General features: G+C 36.1%; 2 protein-coding genes across 6 annotated transcripts; both read right to left on the bottom strand.

Annotated features, from left to right (window-relative positions):
* Positions 1-7064: 7064 nt before the first annotated feature.
* On the bottom strand, positions 7065-9399 carry LOC146614555 (C-type lectin lectoxin-Phi1-like). 3 transcript variants are annotated; one of them, XM_085376072.1, is made up of 4 exons: positions 9366-9399; positions 8826-9219; positions 8007-8365; positions 7065-7411 (listed from the first exon to the last, which is right to left on the bottom strand). In XM_085376072.1, exons 1-4 carry the CDS (start codon positions 9397-9399, stop codon positions 7065-7067), a joined length of 1134 nt encoding a protein of 377 aa, XP_085232198.1. The 3 variants fall into 3 exon arrangements, with proteins under 3 accessions (XP_085232198.1, XP_085232199.1, XP_085232200.1); XM_085376073.1 differs by having other exon boundaries at positions 8007-8363; positions 8833-9219; XM_085376074.1 differs by lacking the exons at positions 8826-9219; positions 9366-9399 and having other exon boundaries at positions 8007-8101; positions 8132-8202.
* A 9173-nt stretch (positions 9400-18572) lies between these two features.
* LOC146614554 (C-type lectin lectoxin-Lio3-like) lies at positions 18573-21014 on the bottom strand. 3 transcript variants are annotated; one of them, XM_085376121.1, is made up of 4 exons: positions 20981-21014; positions 20350-20743; positions 19528-19889; positions 18573-18919 (listed from the first exon to the last, which is right to left on the bottom strand). In XM_085376121.1, exons 1-4 carry the CDS (start codon positions 21012-21014, stop codon positions 18573-18575), a joined length of 1137 nt encoding a protein of 378 aa, XP_085232247.1. The 3 variants fall into 3 exon arrangements, with proteins under 3 accessions (XP_085232247.1, XP_085232248.1, XP_085232249.1); XM_085376122.1 differs by having other exon boundaries at positions 19528-19887; positions 20357-20743; XM_085376123.1 differs by lacking the exons at positions 20350-20743; positions 20981-21014 and having other exon boundaries at positions 19528-19625; positions 19656-19729.
* Between the last annotated feature and the right edge of the window lie 2496 nt (positions 21015-23510).

Below are 23510 nucleotides of genomic sequence, written 5' to 3'. Positions count from 1 at the left end.
GCTGCCGGACACTGGCGCCACCGGGCCCTCTGACCACTACCAGTAGGCAACGGGGTGAAGTGTCTTGCCCAAGGACACAACGACCGAGACTGTCCAAGCCGGGGATCGAACTGGCAATCTTCCGATTACAAGGCGAACTCCCAACTCTTGAGCCACGATTATTCTCCTTCTATTGTGTTTTGTGTGCTTTTCAGTGTTTTTCCTTTGGTGGGGCTTCCTTATTTTCTGAAGTTGCAGTGCATTTGACCTCTCAGGACCACTGCATCCACATTTAAACCAGTGCAGCAGTTTGCACACAGCCTGGACTACAATGCAGGGCCCGGTGAGCAGAGCAGTTTCAGACATCTGAGTCAATAAAGTGAGAAAATGTGAGGCTGAGGCTGCTAGAATCAGAATCAGAATCAGAAAGGGTTTTATTGCCAAATGTTGAGCAGGTTTACAACATTAGGAAATTGCTGCGGTGCTTCAGTGCAAACATACTGTCATAAAAAATAAGAATAAGAATTAAAAGTGCTAAGTAGATAGATATATACATGATATATACATGAGTGCAGGTGGTGATCAGTGCTAGATATACAGTGCTAGATATACAGATGAACTTAATGTGACATTAATGTGGCACATTTTCCACATAAAGCCATTTAGCAAGAACTGGACTTTACAGATCTTATCAAACATGAAAAGTATGAGGATGGAAATCTATCGATCGGCTGCCCTGATCTCCAGTCTGCATGCCTGGGTATCATTGGGCAAGATTCCCAACATTTGTACTCTGATACATTCATCGGAGTGCAAATGTTGTATAAAGTGCTTTGAAGGCTCAGGTAGAGTAGAAAAACACTATATAATAAGCAGTCCACTTACCTTTACTGGGGATTAAACTCCATAATCATGTAAATCAGCATAATGTCTTATTTTTTCAGATTTCTTAACCTTTATTATTTTCATCTTTTTGGTCTTTATGCTTTCAAACCATTGCACTGTAGGTTAGGAAAGCTGAGTAAGTAATATAAAACCAAGACTGCATATTTAAGCTTTACACTAAGTACTCTAATAAAATTGAAGAAAAATAATGCACCCTTAAAGTTAATCATTCAATCAAAAGTTATTTAAGCATAAAGTAATTGCATGTTGAAAATGTAGGGAGATTTCAAACTGTGCAGAGTTATGGATGCGTAAAAGATTTTTAATAAGTGTGGTATATACATGAATGTTCATTATTTTTGAAGTATAATTAAGAAAATATTTCTTATCTTTTTTTCTCTTTTTAAAAGACCTGAGGGTAAACTGTAACTGTAGTAGAGCATAACAAGTCATCTAACAGCTACTCATTATTTCATTTTGTCTTTGGATTCGGGTTTTGCAGCATGTCTGTGTAACTGATAACACTTTAGTGTTTTCACAGCTGTGGAGATTAACACAAGGCTTCCAGCTTAATGGTGTTTGATGACATTTTAGAGAATGGATGTGTTCATATCAACTGAAAGAGAAACGCATCTGTCAGGTAACCACAAGAAGTATGTGTGTATATTCATGTAACATCTACGTTGTGTCAAGCCAGTATTTTGGATTTTTTTGCAAGTTATGCATAACTTTAAAGTATACAACAATTCCCCCTGGTACAGTTTTTGCAAAAGCACATGCACACTGCCCCCAGCATTGGGACCATCATGGTTCTGAGCACTGCAGCAGCGGTCTCTCACTGTCTTGTGTGCTCACGGACAGACTTTGGCAACACAACAGTAACACATTTTTACAGGTGTGTAAGGTGAGAACAAAATGAATGATCCAACTTCATTTGTTTCAGTTCCGTAGAAATATTTTTGACAGCTTTTTGTTTCACTCTATATTGACTTATGTCAACATTTTTGTGGGCCTACAAAAAAATGTAGATGATAGTTTATAACTGAGGAAATTTGCTTTAAGTGCCGCTCCTCAGAGTACACTGTTTAATTCTCTCACAGCCTAAAAGGTGACAACAGCACTTCCATCTACATCAGGTAAGACAAATTAAAATTTAACATGGCAACTTATATGTTGTTTAAGTATATAAGTTTAAATATTATAAGTAATGATAGATATTTATCCAAAAAGTGTGATTTAATAAGGAAAAAAAGTTCTTTTTTAATTTATTATTTTTCAGTTTCAAAGTTATTGAAATTGCTATAGTTTGGATTGGAGGATAAAGAAGTATACTGAAGGGATTTATCCCTATTAAAATATTAATAAATGCACACATATGAATCAGAATGCACTACAACAAATTTTGTCCCTGCCTTTTTAAAAACTTATATATTTGTACCTTTAAAATGAAGGACTTGGAATGTAGCTGACTAAATTTTTACTGGCCATTGTGGAACATCATGTTCTTATCAAGTTTACTCTTTCTGTGCACAGCGCTTAATAAATGAATTTTACTTACCAACAAAGAATTTCCATATGGATGCATTCACAGTAAACTGATTTCATTTTGTACAATGTTATATCTTCTTGAAGGATCCACAGTGGCAAACCTGATTTACATGAAACCATATTTATGATATTTAGAAACATGGAGCATAGAGGGTGTTTTATATTTGTGTGTTTGTTCTTTATTCCAATTTTTTTTTAAACATATACAGCACATATTCAGATCCAATCAGGTCATCATCTGCAGCCCAATGACAGAGCCGTCGTCAGCAGAGTGGGGCTCTGGCCTCTTTCACTGCATGGAAGACAAGTTGTCTTGTAAGAATCAATACTGGACTTTAACTTGTATTTTTGATATGTGTAAAAAATGCCAATATTTTACTATTTGTGTCATGATTTTCAGGTTGCTATGCTTTTTGGTGCTGGCCATGCTATGCGATCACCATTTCAAAATCACTTGGAGAGAACCCTTTCCTCCCGATTTTGGACATGTGCTCCCCTGGGGCACTATCGATCCTCGGGATACCATTGTTTGTTGCTCCCGTAGCCTTGTCATTCAGGATTACCATGAGAAAGAAATATGGAATTGAGGTATGACACCAATAAACAATTTTTAATTTTTTTTAACAGATACCATTTATAAGATGCATTTCTTCATCTAGAAATGCAGATTTATAAAAATCTTTACACAAAATAATTTTAATAAACAACCAAGAATGTGAAAAAACACATTTAAAGGATAGAAATAACAAACAGCTATTTCCTCCATAGGGGACTCTCCAGAGAGACATCGTACACACTTGTTTCTGCAACCTATGTGTCTGGTGTCAGATTGATCGTGAGCTAAAACGTCGTAAGAATAGCTCTACTGTGCTATCTCAAAATCCTGTGACTGCACAACCTGGAGCCACTGGAAAGTAATTGTAACCAAAAAGTACAAAATTAAAATACATGCACCTCATGTACTTACGTATTTCCCTTTCTCTTACTTTCTGCTACAATAAAGAGTTTTAGCGAATTTCTGTTGTCCAAACAAACATTTTTATTGAAAACAATAACAATGCGATGTAATGTAATTATGATTCAACTATTTGAAAATTGTACTGCACTGCTGAATTATGTTTGGGTACAAAGTTAATATTATAACTGTTATTCATCTACCTGGCTATAAATCTAAAGGCTACTAATGTGTGCATGTAAGTATCTCTCAATCAGACACAATAAACAAATAAATCAAAGTAACATCTTTTTTTTTTTGTCTCTAATGATGAAGAACTTTAAAGGAAAGTAAATATTAAGCTCCAATTATTGGCAAGCTCAATGTTAGAATAGCATCACTCTCACTGATGGTGAGAAGAAGCCTGTGCTGTGTGTTATTTGAGGTTTCTGTGGTGTTTGTGACTGGTGTTTAGTTACACCAGTGTTCCCATCATATTATGTTCAGTATTTATCTCTTATATTTTGGGTAATTTCCTATTTTATTAGCTGGTTTTCTGTTGTGTTCTGGTTCCACCTTTTCATTGTCTTAATTGTCTACACCTGTCCTGTTCTGCCAGCTGTATCCACTTCCCCGATTATCTTTCATGGCGTGTGTGTGTGTGTGTGTGTGTGTGTGTGTGTGTGTGAGAGAGAGAGAGAGAGAGAGAGAGAGAGAGAGAGAGAGAGAGAGCCTGTCTGACTCAGATCACACAGCTGTCCTATGCTTGAAAAGCCGTCTTTCCTTTGTTGCATCATCTGTTTTTATCTCTCTGTGTTTTTGGTTTATCATTTGGGCTGAAACTATGGACTACTACATGTACTAGAAACTGAGCATAACCTGAGTTTTGTAGGAATCTCTGCCTGCCATATCAGCATTTGTGGTCCTTATAATCACTTAACAATGCACTCAATCAATCTAAGGTGATTCAAATATGTAATTTTTATTGGTAAAATGATCTACTTACCCACCAGAATATGCAGGCAATCCAGCCCTGCATGTTTTTTAAACTAACATGTTAACTGTAAATGTTGCTGTCATTTTTGTCATGGATCAATAAAAACTGGACAAAGTTGTGACTAATTGAACATTACAAGACAGGAAGAAAAACAGAATACACTGACACAGGACACAGACTGTCAAAGTAAAATAGGAAACTAACACAGAGACGCCGACTTGACAAGGGGCACAGCAAACCTGGAACACAGAGACAGAAACAGAAGGACTCTAAATAACACTGAAACCAAAGACTAGAGATTCTAAATAAGACAAAAGCAAAGACTATTAATAATAAACAACACAAAACGCTGGGTCACCGATGCAGGACCATGACAGAAATATGGAAACTGTAAACAAAAAAGAACAAACATATAGATGAAAATAATGCAGCTAAGTATAAACAAAGAAGATTAGACAAATAAATGCTTCAACAACCACTGACTTATTGCAATGCTCTTACTCTGTGGAAACTATATGAAAAAAAAAAAATCTAATTTTGAACAATGAAAGAAAGAAAAACTACTTTAATATAACCTATATATTATAAATTTTGAAAAGCAACACAAAGTTTTAATGTATATTTGATTATTTGTGTTTCCTTGCTTCTCTCTGATGTCTCTATTTGATGTGTTAATGAAGGCTGCATTCAATAAAGTTCCTCATCCTGCTCCAACAGAGAAGACTCTGTTGAATGGATTTGAATATGCAAACAAGAAGTCTAAGCTGGCCAAACACCAGGCAGTATAATAACAATATTTACATAATGTAATGGAAAAAAGGACAGACAAGAAGCCAAACCTGCTGTTTGACATGCTGAAAGACACAACTAAAAACATCCTTTCTGTTAGAGCAATGGTAAAAGACTAAATTAAATGAATGTTTTTAATACTTGAGATTTGTTTTTCTTTGTAGTTGTGGTTGTGGTCATTCTGAAAACTGACCAACAAGTTAAACAACAAGAAAGTATTTGTGTAGAAGATAAACTAAATTCATGCTGATAATCAAGTTTATAATCTTAAATCTAGAACACTTTTCTGTGTTCTAGATGTGTTCATATCTATTTTAACTACAACTTCTTGATAATACTGACATAGTTTGAATACTTGTAGTAGCAGAATGTAGCATGTAAAGACGTATGGAAAGTTTACAATCCAACACGCTGGACAGAGTTTATTTGTGTCTGTGTTTGAGAATATACAGAAAAATAAAAATGTGTGGATGGGCGGTCAACGGTTAAATTATGGCTGACAGCTGTTGCTGGAAACTTTTAAGAGGTAAATATTTTTAACCCAATAATATCATAGTGGTCACCTTTTTCCACTCAGAAGAGGCACCATTTACACAAATGTTCAGTCAGTCCATAGAAAAACATGTCAGTGTGGTTTAACTCTGATGAGCGCACAGAGACACTCATGATGTGTCTCTGTGTGCACGTCTTCAGGTATTCCTGTCAGTTCACCGTGTTTAAGGGTTTTTCATGTTTTAGTTTTAGATCACCCAGTTTAGGTTATTGTTTCGTTTCACCCATGCCCTTCATTTGTATTTATTTTACCAGCCTTAGTAAACTGCTCGTTTTCTGTTACTCCACGTCACGTTTCACTTTCTGTTTTGGTCTGCATTTGAGTCCTTTTTTGCTACACATACAGTCTGCCACTGCCAGCATAGCACACAGTGTGTCTCTGTGTGCTTTGCTAATGAAGTGTGCACTCAGTAAAATATTCCATTCTGCTCCAGTAAAGAGGATTTTATTGTGTGCATTTGGATATCATCATACAAACAGTGCTACAATAACAATATTTGCATCATATCATTAAATGGAGGGAAAACACAATGGTGTACTTTGGATCAACCACCCCCCCAAAACCAGTCATTTCTCCTGAGACTACATATAATGAAAAATAGGCGAATGAGTTTTTTTTTTTTTACTTTTTGAGATGTATTTTGAAAAAAAAACCAAACAAACTTCAGATTTCTAAGAAACATTAACAATTTCTTATTCCTTCAGAATAAACAATGATCTTTGCTAATTTATTTTCAAATGATACCTAACGTTCATCCGACAGCTTTCATAACTAGTAAAAATCTTCATTTTTTTTGTCTCTCTGATGTGTTAATATTAAAGTGGTGCAAACACATTAGTCACTTTTCTGCACATTTATTTTATGCTGGCTTTAAAATCCGAGTGAGGAATTTGGCAACAGTGAATGTATCCAATGCATAAACTCATTGTTCTTGCTTATTTTTATTTTACTTTTTTTCTCACATTTCACACAATTTCAATAAAGTAGCATAATTCAGCCAATATTGAGAGTTTACAGTCCAGTGTATTGTTGTAGTTTATGTGGAGCACTCTCAATCAGAGTTCAAAAGTATCACAAAATAGATACATTTAAAATAGGACACAATGGCGTGGATTTATTTATTTATTTATTTTTACTGCACTACAAACTTCTTAGTACATTTAAAAAGAGAAAAAAAACGAAAATGATTACATGCAAAATCCAGTGTTATTGTATTAAACAAAAATCCTGTCCAGAGTGGAGGTTTGCACTCAGAGTGCTTCTTGTTGTTATATCCCATCAATCTCTAGCCTGGATAAAGGAAAAATATAGTAAGTGTGATTACAACACTTACTAGAAATATAAGATTTAAAACAATTAAGTTAGCATGGTTTCAAAGCCTATGATAAAGAACAGATGAAGCTAAACATCTGTGCATCATTTTTCTTGAACCATTTATGTTCTCCTCTTGTCTCCATGGCTACAGCCAGGTTACAGTCCCCAGTGTCTGTGTCATCGGCCCAGTTCTCATAGCAGACAAGCTGGTCATTGACCCAGAACCACAGATCAAGAGCACAGCTGTAGCGCAGTCCCAGCCAGATGTGGGATGTGCTGGCATTCTTGGCTTTCTCTTGCACCAGTTCCTGCTGTTCAAGGTTTGTGATGGAGACGAGGTCACGATGGTGCTTTCTGCAGTAATTTACAGCCTCATCCCAGTTTTTCCTTTCATTGATCAGGATCAACTTTTCTGCAAACAAACAGATGTTCAGTTCAAATTAAATGAATTCAGGTTTCTAGATTTTCTACCTCAAATACAAAAATACATGAGGAACAAACAAAAGAATACAAAAAACTAAACAAATTTCATAAAAATAAGAGCTGGACAGTTTGTCATATTTTTTACTTTCCTGCTGTAAGTTTTTCCAATTTAGAATGTTTAATTTTCCTGATTTACTTTATTAAAGTCTTATTATTTAAATTTAAGTGAGCCTTTTTTATATTTAATTTTCTTTTAATCAGGAGGATTTAGAAACAAGAATTATGTCTCATTATAGCTGTAAATCTAGAACCTATTAGAAACAGTAGCAATACCCACACTCAGAAACTATTATGACACCCGTGACTCAGGTTCCTGATGAAAGGAGGCTGCATTATGTGTCTGGGGTGTAGCTCTATCTCCATAACAGCTTGCATTATTTAGCTTTATGATGAAACATATAACAACCTCTTCGTGTAAAGCTTTTCCATGAGACGAAGAAAGATTAGTTTAGCTTTAACATTTATTCCTCAGTAAGAAAACTGACAGAAACCAGATGTGAAAAATGAATCTTTGTAAATCTCACCATCGTAGCAGAAGAAAGGTTTTCTGGTGTTACAATCATCAGCTTTCCATTTTCTTTCTTTGTTTAATTCAGTCATCGCACATTTCCCGGTGCCGCTGTCAGTTTCAGACAGCTCTTCAGGTAACTCACCAACATCTCTCCAGTGTCTGTAAGAATAATTACTCCCATCTGACCACCTCCAGGTGTCTCTGAACAGGCCGATCCATGATCGTCGTTCATCAGAACTCTTAAATGTACTGACTGCTTTGTTTAACTGTTCTGCTCCACTGGCCAGGTCTGTGTGGTGCTCTCTGCAGTAGCTCTGAGCCTCACGCCAGTTTTTTTTATTGTCAATGAAATGTAGTGATTTGTTTTGTTCTGTGGAATAAAGAGAAAGACAAGACTCATAAGAAATGTGCATTTCTATCTTTAAATGTATCTTTAACTTGATTTTCTAAAGACACAACTTAAAATAGCTCGAAACCTTCAAAACTAAACTACCAACATTATGGGAATAACCACAGCTGTGACATTATGCTCAGGATGACTTTGCTCTGTGTGGCAGAGAAACAGTTTTCTGATCAAAGGTCTGGTATGAAATTTTGTGTGATGACATTTGGCACCACGAGATGGTTCAGCAAAGCAAAGAACAGTGTCCTGGTGTAACATGAGAGGCAGAGAAAGCACCGTGGGAGGACGGGTATTCAAATGAGCAGGATAGCACACAGGGGCTAAAACACCAGCAGCCAATTATCACATCTTCTCATATTCATTAGAGATGAGCTGTAGATATGTTTAAATATAAACACTTTGTTTAATTAATACAATTATTGTCAAATATTCTCACCATTATAGCAGATAAAGCGGTGAACATGAGAACAACCAATATCCAACAACCCACCAGAGCTGTCAATCACTACACAGTTCTCAAGATGTCCGCCTTTATCATTAGGTTCATTTCCACTCCATTTCACGTCTTTATCATTGAACTCCACTCCTGGCAGAGACCAGTGCCACCTCCTGTTTTCTTTTCCTGAGATGCTGTACAGCCCAATCCAGGCGTTTCCTTGATTCTCTGTAGAATCTGTGTACAGTGTCTTCATATGTGTCATGTTAGGCACTGTGGCCAGGTCTTTATATCCTTCTCTACAGTAGCGCTGAGCTTCGTCCCAAGTTTTAGGCTCTTTAATAAAATAGTACTCATAGCGCTGGCATAAAATCAAGGAACACTGACCTAAAAACACAAAAAAAACCAAAAAAAAAACCACAGGTCATTCAGAAATCTACTGATGGCAAGTTTTGTGAGCAGTTCACAGAAACCCTGCACTAATCTGAAGTGATGCAAATGTGCAGTTTTTACTGTTAAACTGATCGACTTACCCATCAGAATGAGCAGAAAAAGCCTCCGGTGCATATTTCCTCTGTTTGATGAAACTAAGATTTAAAAGACAGATAAACAACCATCAAAGTTAATATAACTGCACCACTTTCACAGATAATAGGGTAATATAGGTAAGGTAATATATGAGTAAGAAAACATAGTTTATTTTGCACTGTAAAAAAATACATTACACATGAGGGGAATAGCTACTTTAAAAATGGTTTTGAGTCTTTTGAAAATCAGCAGAAATACAGAATAAATACTGTAAGTTTAATGTAAAGCCAGTGCTGAGCTAACAATGTAAATTGAGACTGAAGTTTGAACTTACATCTGATTATTCTTCTTTCCTTGCTTCAGTCCGATGCCTCTGCGTGTTGTGTTAAAGAAACCTGCAGTCAGTAACATGTCTCTGCTTCAACAAAGATCATTCTATGGGACTCATTTAAATATTCCAACAAGATGGTCATAACAGAGGTAATATAATACTAATATTTACATAATGTCAAACAAAGAGAGGGTGTTATTTAAAATAATTTACTTTAACAACATGCTTCCTTCTCTCAGAGGTATTTATATATAATAAAACTTATAATAAAACTCAACTAACTGCATGTCTTTACTGTTTGCATTTTGAAGGTTCTTTGGAAGGTTCATAAATAAAATTAGACTACTGAAACAGAACTTAACGAGCTACACAAATCAATAGGAGCTATGATGTAAGGTATGCACGTATGCTGAGATGTATGCAAGTGTTGTAAATGCAACAAACAACAAAGAGTAAAGAAAAAGCAGTACAGGAAGATTTATAGTCTGGGAACCAAAGGCCCAGTTGGCACTGATGAACCCTGCTGCACCCACCAGATCTGAAACACTTTAGAGAAGGTTTAAAACAATGAGCAGGGTTCATCACACCTCTCCCAAAAAAGAAAGGTCCCACAGGAACCCCCACAAAATCCAATTCAGCAGCACATTTTAAGTTTACTCATTACCTGATTGATAGTGCGCACGTTTGAGATGTCTAATAGCCAGAAATTCTTAATTGGCTGAATCTTACTGAATGTGTGTGTATATGTGCAAATGTGCATGAACACAGTTTGGCAAACTGGCAAAAGTCCTTTTCAGCTACTACAACGAGTCTGCTATGATACAGCATTAGATCCTCTGAAGAGAGCTGTGTTTAGCCTCATAATAGTGTTTAGCTATGGCATACTCCTTGTTTGTTTAAGTGCTCTCTATGTGTGTCCAGTACAAGCTTGACCACCGGTGTATTTGAGCACACAGATAACTGATGTTGTGTTGCAGTTTGTGAACTGTTTAACAGACGACGTCTTTCCACTGTGTGGATGAGTAAAAAACATCTGAAGCATCATTCATTTTATTTGGCTGAACAATATTGACAAGATGATCCCTAACTGTCTGAGCTCCTTAAAATAATAAGACAGGAAGTTGCTCCAGTATCAGCACTCAGCAATGCTTCAGCCTGTAGAGTGTGTCAGTGTCTGCAATGCATATTGTTAAGCTGCTGATAACAGTTGTTGAATTCAGAGATGAAGGTTAGTCTTTCTGTTTTTCCAGTTGGAGTTCAGATCTGGACGATATTAAAGCTTGTAGGCTCTCCCAATTAAAGAAACCTGCACCTCCCAGTTCTTTGTCTGTCAGCATTAAATCCGAACTTTGATCAGACAATATCTTCTACATCAGTCACAGAACTTCTTAGAATGGCTAAAAAGGGCTGACATCACGTGGGCCTATGGTGGGCCTGCCTCAACAGGGGGCATCAAAAGGGTAAAACATAACATTAGTTTTTCTGGTTGACTGATACAGCTGTCTCAGGGCCTCATGGGGACTGTGCAGTTAAGCTCATGGTAGTGAAACTAAAAGGAGGAATGAAAGAATAGGAAAAAAAAGTTCTGCTCTTCTCCCCTCTGCTCTTCTTCCCTTTTCTGGGAGGCAATGGGGAGGTAGAGTGTACAGTCCAATCCGGCGGGGAGGTGTGGGAAGCCAGATCGGGCGCCCCCCTTCCGGCTCTCCTCTCTCCTATCTTATCTTACTTACTTGTCTTACATCTCTCTATCACCTTTTCTGTCCCTTTTGAAGAAATGAGGCTCCATAAATTTTAAAGAGGTAAGTATTTCTCAGTTGCATTGAATAGATAGAATAAACTGTAGAAAATTAAACATTAGAAAGAAGAAGAGAAATAAAAATTTTACATAAACCAGTGACATCCCTGATCAACCCTGGCAGGGCCTCCTTGGATGAGGGTGTCTAGTGATAATGGCCGAAACACCCGATGAATCAAAGGTCCACTACCGACGATGTGTCCCAAATTGTAAAATTATAATATAGATCATAACTCTAAACCTAACCAAGGAAAAATGGCAGATTAGCTTAGGCCAAAGAACGAAGGTTGAGGCACACAACGATGTGTGCAGCTGGTAAAGTTTCTGGGCTGCTTTTCCTCATAACTGTAACATCTGGTCCTTTTACTGAATAAATCTATTTACTCACTCAGTATTTCCGATTGCTCACCACAGTATCCAGACCGTTGATCCACAGATTCCTGCACAGCAAGAAAGAGCGGGTAAGTGTTGTGGCAGGTCAATTAAGTAGTGGCTCTTAACAAGGTGATCACAGACATTTGTGTGATTAAAAGCTCTCATAATGAAGTTTATTCACTGAGGAGGAACGTTAAGAGCACAAATAATGTTGAAAGTTTTCCATGGTTTTATTTAAATTTTGTTTATATCTGTGTAAATGATTGTATGAATATTTTCATAAATCCTTCAGGGATGCCAGCCCGAGCTTAAAGCCACTCTGCCTCAGTAATTATTACAAAGAGTAAGGCCAGACTTACTGAACAGAATAGATATTTTCACAGTTTTGAGCAAATTTGTGAGTCTTGAGTCAGTTCTGGGGAACTGATTTTGGAATCAAATCAAACACTTTCATGAAAATGATGAAAACTTTAATTGTGTTTGTGTATTTGTGACTGTAACGTGTCATTTCACACCAAAAAGTGCAAGTGACGGGCCTTTAGTTTCCCGTCACTTGCATTTAGGATACAAAAGTCTTTCTGAACCAGGAGTCAGTGTTGTGCGTGACACAACCTGGCAGTGTCCGTGTGCACACACTGGCTCTGTTTCTTATGAGAGTTTGGCACTATAACTTAGTATTTTGCAATAAGGGTTTTAAGCCGACAGCCTGTTTGCACAAGAATGTGAACAGATTGTGTGGGCAAGAGCAAACATAGAGAGGGGTTGTTAACATCGGAATAACTGTCAAGAATACGTCTTAACTTGCTGATTGTTTAGGAATCCTGTTCTTGCTCAGTATTACTACTTGAAGAGTCTCTGTTATCATTTCCACTTGAGAAAGTTGTAATCTCCACAACTTTCTGTGCAATTATTCATTAAACTGTTCAAGGATGCAAAGAATAATCTGTGTAACTGATAACATTTAAGTGTTTTCACAGCTGTGGAAATAAACACAAGGCTTCCAGCTTAATGGTGTTTGATGACATTTTAGAGAATGGAAGTATTCATATCAGCTGAAAGAGAAACGCATCTGTCAGGTAACCACAAGAAGTATGTGTGTATATTCATGTAACATCTACGTAGTGTCAAGCCAGTATTTTGGATTTTTTTGCAAGTTATGCATAACTTTAAAGTATACAACAATTCCCCCTGGTACAGTTTTTGCAAAAGCACATGCACACTGCCCCCAGCATTGGGACCATCATGGTTCTGAGCACTGCAGCAGCGGTCTCTCACTGTCTTGTGTGCTCACGGACAGACTTTGGCAACACAACAGTAACACATTTTTACAGGTGTGTAAGGTGAGAACAAAATTAATGATCCAACTTCATTTGTTTCAGTTCCGTAGAAATATTTTTGACAGCTTTTTGTTTCACTCTATATTGACTTATTTCAACATTTTTGTGGGCCTACAAAAAAATGTTGATGATAGTTGATAACTGAGGAAATTTGCTTTAAGTGCCGCTCCTCAGAGTACACTGTTTAATTCTCTCACAGCCTAAAAGGTGACAACAGCACTTCCATCTACATCAGGTAAGACAAATTAAAATTTAACATGGCAACTTATATGTTGTTTAAGTATATAAGTTTAAATATTATAAGTAATGATAGATATTTATCCAAAAAGTGTGATTTAATAAGGAAAAAAAGTTCTTTTTTAATTTATTATTTTTCAGTTTCAAAGTTATTGAAATTGCTATAGTTTGGATTGGAGGATAAAGAAGTATACTGAAGGGATTTATCCCTATTAAAATATTAATAAATGCACACATATGAATCAGAATGCACTACAACAAATTTTGTCCCTGCCTTTTTAAAAACTTATATATTTGTACCTTTAAAATGAAGGACTTGGAATGTAGCTGACTAAATTTTTACTGGCCATTGTGGAACATCATGTTCTTATCAAGTTGACTCTTTCTGTGCACAGCGCTTAATAAATGAATTTTACTTACCAACAAAGAATTTCCATATGGATGCATTCACAGTAAACTGATTTCATTTTGTACAATGTTATATCTTCTTGAAGGATCCACAGTGGCAAACCTGATTTACATGAAACCATATTTATGATATTTAGAAACATGGAGCATAGAGGGTGTTTTATATTTGTGTGTTTGTTCTTTATTCCAATTTTTTTTTAAACATATACAGCACATATTCAGATCCAATCAGGTCATCATCTGCAGCCCAATGACAGAGCCGTCGTCAGCAGAGTGGGGCTCTGGCCTCTTTCACTGCATGGAAGACAAGTTGTCTTGTAAGAATCAATACTGGACTTTAACTTGTATTTTTGATATGTGTAAAAAATGCCAATATTTTACTATTTGTGTCATGATTTTCAGGTTGCTATGCTTTTTGGTGCTGGCCATGCTATGCGATCACCATTTCAAAATCACTTGGAGAGAACCCTTTCCTCCCGATTTTGGACATGTGCTCCCCTGGGGCACTATCGATCCTCGGGATACCATTGTTTGTTGCTCCCGTAGCCTTGTCATTCAGGATTACCATGAGAAAGAAATATGGAATTGAGGTATGACACCAATAAAACAATTTTCAATTTTTTTTAACAGATACCATTTATAAGATGCATTTCTTCATCTAGAAATGCAGATTTATAAAAATCTTTACACAAAATAATTTTAATAAACAACCAAGAATGTGAAAAAACACATTTAATGTAACATTGCAAACCTAAGTGCAGTTATCTATAATGCAAATATTATGTTATAATTAAAGGATAGAAATAACAAACAGCTATTTCCTCCATAGGGGACTCTCCAGAGAGACATCGTACACACTTGTTTCTGCAACCTATGTGTCTGGTGTCAGATTGATTGTGAGCTAAAACGTCGTAAGAATAGCTCTACTGTGCTATCTCAAAATCCTGTGACTGCACAACCTGGAGCCACTGGAAAGTAATTGTAACCAAAAAGTACAAAATTAAAATACATGCACCTCATGTACTTATGTATTTCCCTTTCTCTTACTTTCTGCTACAATAAAGAGTTTTAGCGAATTTCTGTTGTCCAAACAAACATTTTTATTGAAAACAATAACAATGCGATGTAATGTAATTATGATTCAACTATTTGAAAATTGTACTGCACTGCTGAATTATGTTTGGGTACAAAGTTAATATTATAACTGTTATTCATCTACCTGGCTATAAATCTAAAGGCTACTAATGTGTGCATGTAAGTATCTCTCAATCAGACACAATAAACAAATAAATCAAAGTAACATCTTTTTTTTTTTGTCTCTAATGATGAAGAACTTTAAAGGAAAGTAAATATTAAGCTCCAATTATTGGCAAGCTCAATGTTAGAATAGCATCACTCTCACTGATGGTGAGAAGAAGCCTGTGTTGTGTGTTATTTGAACTTTCTGTGGTGTTTGTGACTGGTGTTTAGTTACACCAGTGTTCCCATCATATTATGTTCAGTATTTATCTCTTATATTTTGGGTAATTTCCTATTTTATTAGCTGGTTTTCTGTTGTGTTCTGGTTCCACCTTTTCATTGTCTTAATTGTCTACACCTGTCCTGTTCTGCCAGCTGTATCCACTTCCCCGATTATCTTTCATGGCGTGTGTGTGTGTGTGTGTGTGTGTGTGTGTGTGTGAGAGAGAGAGAGAGAGAGAGAGAGAGAGAGAGAGCCTGTCTGACTCAGATCACACAGCTGTCCTATGCTTGAAAAGCCGTCTTTCCTTTGTTGCATCATCTGTTTTTATCTCTCTGTGTTTTTGGTTTATCATTTGGGCTGAAACTATGGACTACTACATGTACTAGAAACTGAGCATAACCTGAGTTTTGTAGGAATCTCTGCCTGCCATATCAGCATTTGTGGTCCTTATAATCACTTAACAATGCACTCAATCAATCTAAGGTGATTCAAATATGTAATTTTTATTGGTAAAATGATCTACTTACCCACCAGAATGAGCAGGCAAACCAGCACTGCATGTTTTTTGAAACTAATATGTTAACTGTAAATGTTGCTGTCATTTTTGTCATGGATCAATAAAAACTGGACAAAGTTGTGACTAATTGAACATTACAAGACAGGAAGAAAAACAGAATACACTGACACAGGACACAGACTGTCAAAGTAAAACAGGAAACTAACACAGAGACGCAGACATGACAAGGGGCACAGCAAACCTGGAACACAGAGACAGAAACAGAAGGACTCTAAACAACTCTGAAACCAAAGACTAGAGATTCTAAATAAGACAAAAGCAAAGACTATTAATAATAAACAACACAAAACGCTGGGTCACCGATGCAGGACCATGACAGAAATATGGAAACTGTAAACAAAAAAGAACAAACATATAGATGAAAATAATGCAGCTAAGTATAAACAAAGAAGATTAGACAAATAAATGCTTCAACAACCACTGACTTATTGCAATGCTCTTACTCTGTGGAAACTATATGAAAAAAAAATAATCTAATTTTAAACAAAGAAAGAAAAACTACTTAAACTTCAACCTACATATTATAAATTTTGAAAAGCAACACAAAGTTTTAATGTATATTTGATTATTTGTGTTTCCTTGCTTCTCTCTGATGTCTCTATTTGATGTGTTAATGAAGACTGCATTCAATAAAGTTTCTCATCCTGCTCCAACAGAGAAGACTCTGTTGAATGGATTTGAATATGCAAACAAGAAGTCTAAGCTGGCCAAACACCAGGCAATATAATAACAATATTTACATAATGTAATGGAAAAAAGGACAGACAAGAAGCCAAACCTGCTGTTTGACATGCTGAAAGACACAACTAAAAACATCCTTTCTGTTAGAGCAATGGTAAAAGACTAAATTAAATGAATGTTTTTAATAATTGAGATTTGTTTTTCTTTGTAGTTGTGGTTGTGGTCATTCTGAAAACTGACCAACAAGTTAAACAACAAGAAAGTATTTGTGTAGAAGATAAACTAAATTCATGCTGATAATCAAGTTTATAATCTTAAATCTAGAACACTTTTCTGTGTTCTAGATGTGTTCATATCTATTTTAACTACAACTTCTTAATAATACTGACATAGTTTGAATACTAGTAGTAGCAGAAAGTAGCATGTAAAGACGTATGGAAAGTTTACAATCCAACACGCTGGACAGAGTTTATTTGTGTCGTCAATAATCATTTAAAATTATTGTAAAACATTTCTTTCCAGGAATTTTATTGAGAATATACAGAAAAATAAAAATGTGTGGACGGTTAAATTATGGCTGACAGCTGCTGCTGGAAATTTTTAAGAGGTAAATATTTTTAACCCAATAATATCATAGTGGTCACTTTTTTCTACTCAGAAGAGGCACCATTTACACAAATGTTCAGTCAGTCCATAGAAAACATGTCAGTGTGGTTTAACTCAGAAACTCTGATGAGTGCACAGAGACACTCATGATGTGTCTCTGTGTGCACGTCTTCAGGTATTCCTGTCAGTTCACCGTGTTTAAGGGTTTTTCATGTTTTAGTTTTAGATCACCCAGTTTAGGTTATTGTTTCGTTTCACCCATGCCCTTCATTTGTATTTATTTTACCAGCCTTAGTAAACTGCTCGTTTTCTGTTACTCCACGTCACGTTTCACTTTCTGTTTTGGTCTGCATTTGAGTCCTTTTTTGCTACACATACAGTCTGCCACTGCCAGCATAGCACACAGTGTGTCTCTGTGTGCTTTGCTAATGAAGTCTGCACTCAGTAAAATATTCCATTCTGCTCCAGTAAAGAGGATTTTATTGTGTGCATTTGGATATCCTCATACAATATAATATTTGCATCATATCATTAAATGGAGAGCAAACACAATGGTGAACTTTGGATCAACCAGCCCCCCCAAAACCAGTCATTTCTCCTGAGACTACATATAATGAAAAATAGGCAAATGAGCTTTTTTTTTACTTTTTGAGATGTATTTTGAAAAAAAATAAATAAAACTTCAGATTTCTAAGAAAGATTAATAATTTCTTATTCCTTCAGAATAAACAATGATCTTTGCTAATTTATTTTCAAATGATTCCTAACGTTCATCCGACAGCTTTCATTACTAGTAAAAATCTTCATTTTTTTGACTCTCTGATGTGTTAATATTAAAGTGGTGCAAACACATTAGTCACTTTTTTGCACATTTATTTTATGCTGGCTTTAAAATCCGAGTGAGGAATTTGGCAACAGTGAATGTATCCAATGCATAAACTCATTGCTCTTGCTTATTTTATTTTAAATTTTTGTCTCACATTTCACACAGTTGACAATTTCAATAAAGTAGCATAATTCAGCCAATATTGAGAGTTTACAGTCCAGTGTATTGTTGTAGTTTATGTGGAGCACTCTCAATCAGAGTTCAAAAGTATCACAAAATAGATACATTTAAAATAGGACACAATGGCGTGGATTTATTTATTTATTTATTTTTACTGCACTACAAACTTCTTAGTACATTTAAAAAGAGAAAAAAACGAAAATGATTACATGCAAAATCCAGTGTTATTCTATTAAACAAAAATCCTGTCCAGAGTGGAGGTTTGCACTCAGAGTGCTTCTTGTTGTTATATCCCATCAATCTCTAGCCTGGATAAAGGAAAAATATAGTAAGTGTGATTACAACACTTACTAGAAATATAAGATTTAAAACAATTAATTTAGCATGGTTTCAAAGCCTATGATAAAGAACAGATGAAGCTAAACATCTGTGCATCATTTTTCTTGAACCATTTATGTTCTCCTCTTGTCTCCATGGCTACAGCCAGGTTACAGTCTCCAGTGTCTGTGTCATCGGCCCAGTTCTCATAGCAGACAAGCTGGTCATTGACCCAGAACCACAGATCAAGAGCACAGCTGTAGCGCAGTCCCAGCCAGATGTGGAATGTGCTGGCATTCTTGGCTTTCTCTTGCACCAGTTCCTGCTGTTCAAGGTTTGTGATGGAGACCAGGTCATGATAGTGCTTTCTGCAGTAATTTACAGCCTCGTCCCAGTTTTTCCTTTCATTGATCAGGATCAACTTTTCTGCAAACAAACAGATGTTCAGTTCAAATTAAATGAAATCAGGTTTCTAGATTTTCTACCTCAAATACAAAAAAATATGTGGAGCAAATAAAAGAAAAAACAAACAACAAAACAAGTCACAAATTTCATAAAAATAAGAGCTGGACAGTTTGACATAGTTTTTAATTTCCTGCTTTAAGTTTTTCCAATTTAGAATGTTTACTTTTCCTGATTTACTTTATTAAAGTCTTATTATTTAAATTTAAATGAACCTTTTTTAAAAAAAATGTAATTTTCTTTTATCAGGAGGATTTAGAAACAAGAATTATGTCTCATTATAGCTGTAAATCTAGAACCTATTAGAAACAGTAGCGATACCCACACTCAGAAACTAATATGACCCCTGTGACTCAGGTTCCTGATGAAAGGAGGCTGCATTATCTGTCTGGGGTGTAGCTCTATCTCCATAACAGCTTGCATTATTTAGCTTTATGATGAAACATATACCAACCTCTTCGTGTACAGATTTTCCATGAGACTAAGAAATATTAGTTTAGCTTGAACATTTATTCCTCAGTAAGAAAACTGACAGAAACCAGATGTGAAAAATGAATCTTTGTAAATCTCACCATCAACGTAGCAGAAGAAAGATTTTCTGGTGTTACAATCATCAGCTTTCCATTTTCCTTCTTTGTTTAATTCAGTCATCGCACATTTCCTGGTGCCGCTGTCAGTTTCAGACAGCTCTTCAGGTAACTCACCAACATCTCTCCAGTGTCTGTAAGAATAATTACTCCCATCTGACCACCTCCAGGTGTCTCTGAACAGGCCGATCCATGATCGTCGTTCATCAGAACTCTTAAATGTACTGACTGCTTTGTTTAACTGTTCTGCTCCACTGGCCAGGTCTGTGTGGTTCTCTCTGCAGTAGCTCTGAGCCTCACACCACTTTTTTTCATTGTCAATGAAATGTAGTGATTTGTTTTGTTCTGTGTAATAAAGAGAAAGACAAGACTCATAAGAAATGTGCATTTCTATCTTTAAATGTATCTTTAACTTGATTTTCTAAAGACACAACTTAAAATAGCTCAAAACCTTCAAAACTAAACTACCAACATTATGGGAATAACCACAGCTGTGACATTATGCTCAGGATGACTTTGCTCTGTGTGGCAGAGAAACAGTTTTCTAATCAAAGGTCTGGTATGAAATTTTGTGTAATGACATTTGGCACCACGAGATGGTTCAGCAAAGCAAAGAACAGTGTCCTGGTGTAACATGAGAGGCAGAGAAAGCACCGTGGGAGGACGGGTATTCAAATGAGCAGGATAGCACACAGGGGCTAAAACACCAGCAGCCAATTATCACATCTTCTCATATTCATTAGAGATGAGCTGTAGATATGTTTAAATATAAACACTTTGTTTAATTAATACAATTATTGTCAAATATTCTCACCATTATAGCAGATAAAGCGGTGAACATGAGAACAACCAAAATCCAACAACCCACCAGAGCTGTCAATCACTACACAGTTCTCAAGATGTCCGCCTCCATCATTAGGTTCACCTGCACTCCATTTCACGTCTTTATCATTGAACTCCACTCCTGGCAGAGACCAGTGCCACCTCCTGTTTTCTTTTCCTGAGATGCTGTACAGCCCAATCCAGGCGTTTCCTTGATTCTCTGTAGAATCTGTGTACAGTGTCTTCATATATGTCATGTTAGGCACTGTGGCCAGGTCTTTATATCCTTCTCTACAGTAACGCTGAGCTTCGTCCCACGTTTTAGGCTCTTTAATAAAATAGTATTTATAGCCTTGGCATAAAATCAAAGAACACTGACCTAAAAACAACAACAACAACAAGTTATTCAGAAATCTACTGATGGCAAAAATGTTGTTAATAAAATTATATCCGGAGGGCAGAGGTCCCATAGAGACTGCTCACACATGGTTGTTGACAGAAATTGTGTTTTGGATGTTGTTATCTGACAGGTTTTGTAAGCAGTTTACAGAAACCTTCATTAATCTCAAGTGATGCAGTAAATCTGTGGTTTTTAATGCTAAATTGATCGACTTACCCATCAGGATGAGCAGAAAAAGCCTCCCGTGCATATTTCCTCTGTTTGATGAAACTAAGATTTTAATTGTGTCGATTTTGAGTTAATATAGTTAGATGTTTGAGTTAGATGAGTTCTAAGGAAGACCAGTGAAAGATGGATGAAAAAATCAAGCTGTAAACAGGAACCACAACAAGCAGGACAATTTCAAATAATATGAATAAGAAATTAAAGGTTGGATCCAGTTTCTTTTACATAAAAAAGATTATTATTACAAACCAAGAGAATTCCTACTTTAAAAATTCTTAAAATGTTCATTCTAAAACTAAAAATGTTTTTCATTTTAAAAATGCAAATCATTTTAATATTAAGCAGAAAATGAGGAAGAAATAAATATTGTAGGTAAAAATGTTAATTTCAACTACAAAGTTTTAACTTACATCTGGTTATTCTTCTGTGCTTCGCTCTGATGCGTCTGCGTGTTGCTGTAAAGAAGACTGCACTTAATAAAATATTCCACTCTGCTTCAACAAAGAGAATTCTGTGGTACACATTTAAATATTCCTACTTTTGGTTTAACAGTGGGACTTTGTGTTTACTGGAAGCATATCCGGTTTGTTCTTTTTAAACTTGTTTTTTGTTGCTGTCTCTTCCTCCTGCGTGTGCAGTCCTCCTCATTGACACAGTGAACTGTAACAGCTCGCGTCACGTCTTAAGAAACTAAATGATAGAAAAGAGGAAGAAGTGAAATATGCACTGTTGGCTGTCCAGCAAATAAATACAGAAAGTGTCACTTCACAGAAAGACACTTCTGTGGGAGATAAACTAAAATAGTTGTTCATACCGAATTTTTATATTTAAAAATCAGACTTAGGGAAAAACAAAATGTTCTGTGTCATGAAACTTGCTTTTATTACCTGGTTAAATCACCATGGCAACTTATGGTGAACACACAACCTGGTTGAGAGCAGGTTGTGTGTTCAGGTTTTCAGTTTAAAATCAGTTCAGCTTTTTTATTTTTTATTTTACCATTCTCTAAGCTGTTGCTACATTTGCAAGTGACTGCAGCATTAATCTTCTATTTACAACAGTCTTGCATTTTACTATTTTATATTTCATGTTCTTAGATTTTTATCACAAATTTAACCACCATCAACATTGAAAAGAAAGAAAAAGACCTTCTAGTGTTTAACATGGACATATCAGCATTTGTGGTCCCTATAATCACTTAACAATGCACTCAATCAATCTAAGGTGATTCAAATATGTAATTTTTATTGGTAAAATGATCTACTTACCCACCAGAATGAGCAGGCAATCCAGCACTGCATGTTTTTTGAAACTAATATGTTAACTGTAAATGTTGCTGTCATTTTTGTCATGGATCAATAAAAACTGGACAAAGTTGAGACTAATTGAACATTACAAGACAGGAAGCAAAACAGAATACACTGACACAGGACACAGACTGTCAAAGTAAAACAGGAAACTAACACAGAGACGCAGACATGACAAGGGGCACAGCAAACCTGGAACACAGAGACAGAAACAGAAGGACTCTAAACAACTCTGAAACCAAAGACTAGAGATTCTAAATAAGACAAAAGCAAAGACTATTAATAATAAACAACACAAAACGCTGGGTCACCGATAATAATAATAATAATAATACATTTTATTTAAATAGCGCCTTTCAAAGCACCCAAGGACACTGTACAACAGATAAAAACTGGAAATATACACAATAATAAAAATAGAAGATAAAAGTTAAAGCATACAGAAATTTAAGGATAGGCAATTTTAAACAGATGAGTTTTGAGGGTGGACTTAAAAAGAGAGAATGAACTAATATTTCTGAGGTCCGGGGGTAGGGAATTCCAAAGTCGAGGGGCAGAGCAGCTAAAAGCCCTCCCTCCCATTGTAATCAGACGAGCAGAGGGAACAGAGAGAGAAAGAGAAGATGAAGATCTGAGGCAGCGGGATGGGAGCTTCATCTGTAATAAGTCAGAGAGGTACGGTGGAGAGAGAGAATGAATAGCCTTGAATGTATACAGAATTATTTTAAAATGGATGCGAAGTTTAACCGGGAGCCAGTGAAGTTGCTTCAGGATTGGGGAGATGTGGTGGGTAAAAGAAGTCCTAGTAATAATACGGGCAGCAGAGTTCTGGACACGTTGGAGCTTGTTGATAGATTTTTGTGTAAGGCCAAATAATAATGAGTTGCAGTAGTCAATTCTAGAGATAACAAGATTATGGATGAGAATGGCAGTGGCGTGAGGTGTGAGGAAGGGGCGGAGACGATTAATGTTACGGAGTTGGAAATATGCTGCACGTGTAATATTATTGATATGTGAGTTAAAGGATAATGTGCTATCGAGAATGACACCCAAGCTTTTCACAGAGGGAGAGATAGGGACCAGCGAGTTATTGATGGTGAGAGAGAAGTTGTTAATTCTGGATAGCAGTCGTTTAGTGCCAACCAGAAGAAGTTCCGATTTATTGCTGTTGAGTTTAAGGAAATTGGAGGAGAACCAAGAATTAAGTTCAGCTA

Source organism: Diplotaxodon limnothrissa, linkage group LG17 (genome assembly GCF_057381915.1).
Source record: "Diplotaxodon limnothrissa isolate DT_005_m linkage group LG17, D_limnothrissa_male_GT1.1, whole genome shotgun sequence".
In the NCBI taxonomy this organism is placed as follows: domain Eukaryota; kingdom Metazoa; phylum Chordata; class Actinopteri; order Cichliformes; family Cichlidae; genus Diplotaxodon; species Diplotaxodon limnothrissa.
The sequence above is the reverse complement of the archived record's forward strand: the minus strand, read 5'-3'. Positions and strand labels throughout refer to the sequence as shown.

Excerpts from the sequence above, each read along its gene's own strand:
- LOC146614554 (XM_085376121.1), bottom strand. The coding sequence starts at position 21,014 with ATGCACGGGAGGCTTTTTCTGCTCATCCTGATGG. Across the intron at positions 19,890-20,349 it reads ATCTGCTATAATGGTGAGAA|AGAACAAAACAAATCACTAC; the intron begins TATTTGACAATA and ends TCTTTATTACAC. Across the intron at positions 18,920-19,527 it reads TTTCTTCTGCTACGTTGATG|AAAAGTTGATCCTGATCAAT; the intron begins GTGAGATTTACA and ends GTTTGTTTGCAG.
- LOC146614555 (XM_085376072.1), bottom strand. The coding sequence starts at position 9,399 with ATGCACCGGAGGCTTTTTCTGCTCATTCTGATGG. Across the intron at positions 8,366-8,825 it reads ATCTGCTATAATGGTGAGAA|AGAACAAAACAAATCACTAC; the intron begins TATTTGACAATA and ends TCTTTATTCCAC. Across the intron at positions 7,412-8,006 it reads ACCTTTCTTCTGCTACGATG|AAAAGTTGATCCTGATCAAT; the intron begins GTGAGATTTACA and ends GTTTGTTTGCAG.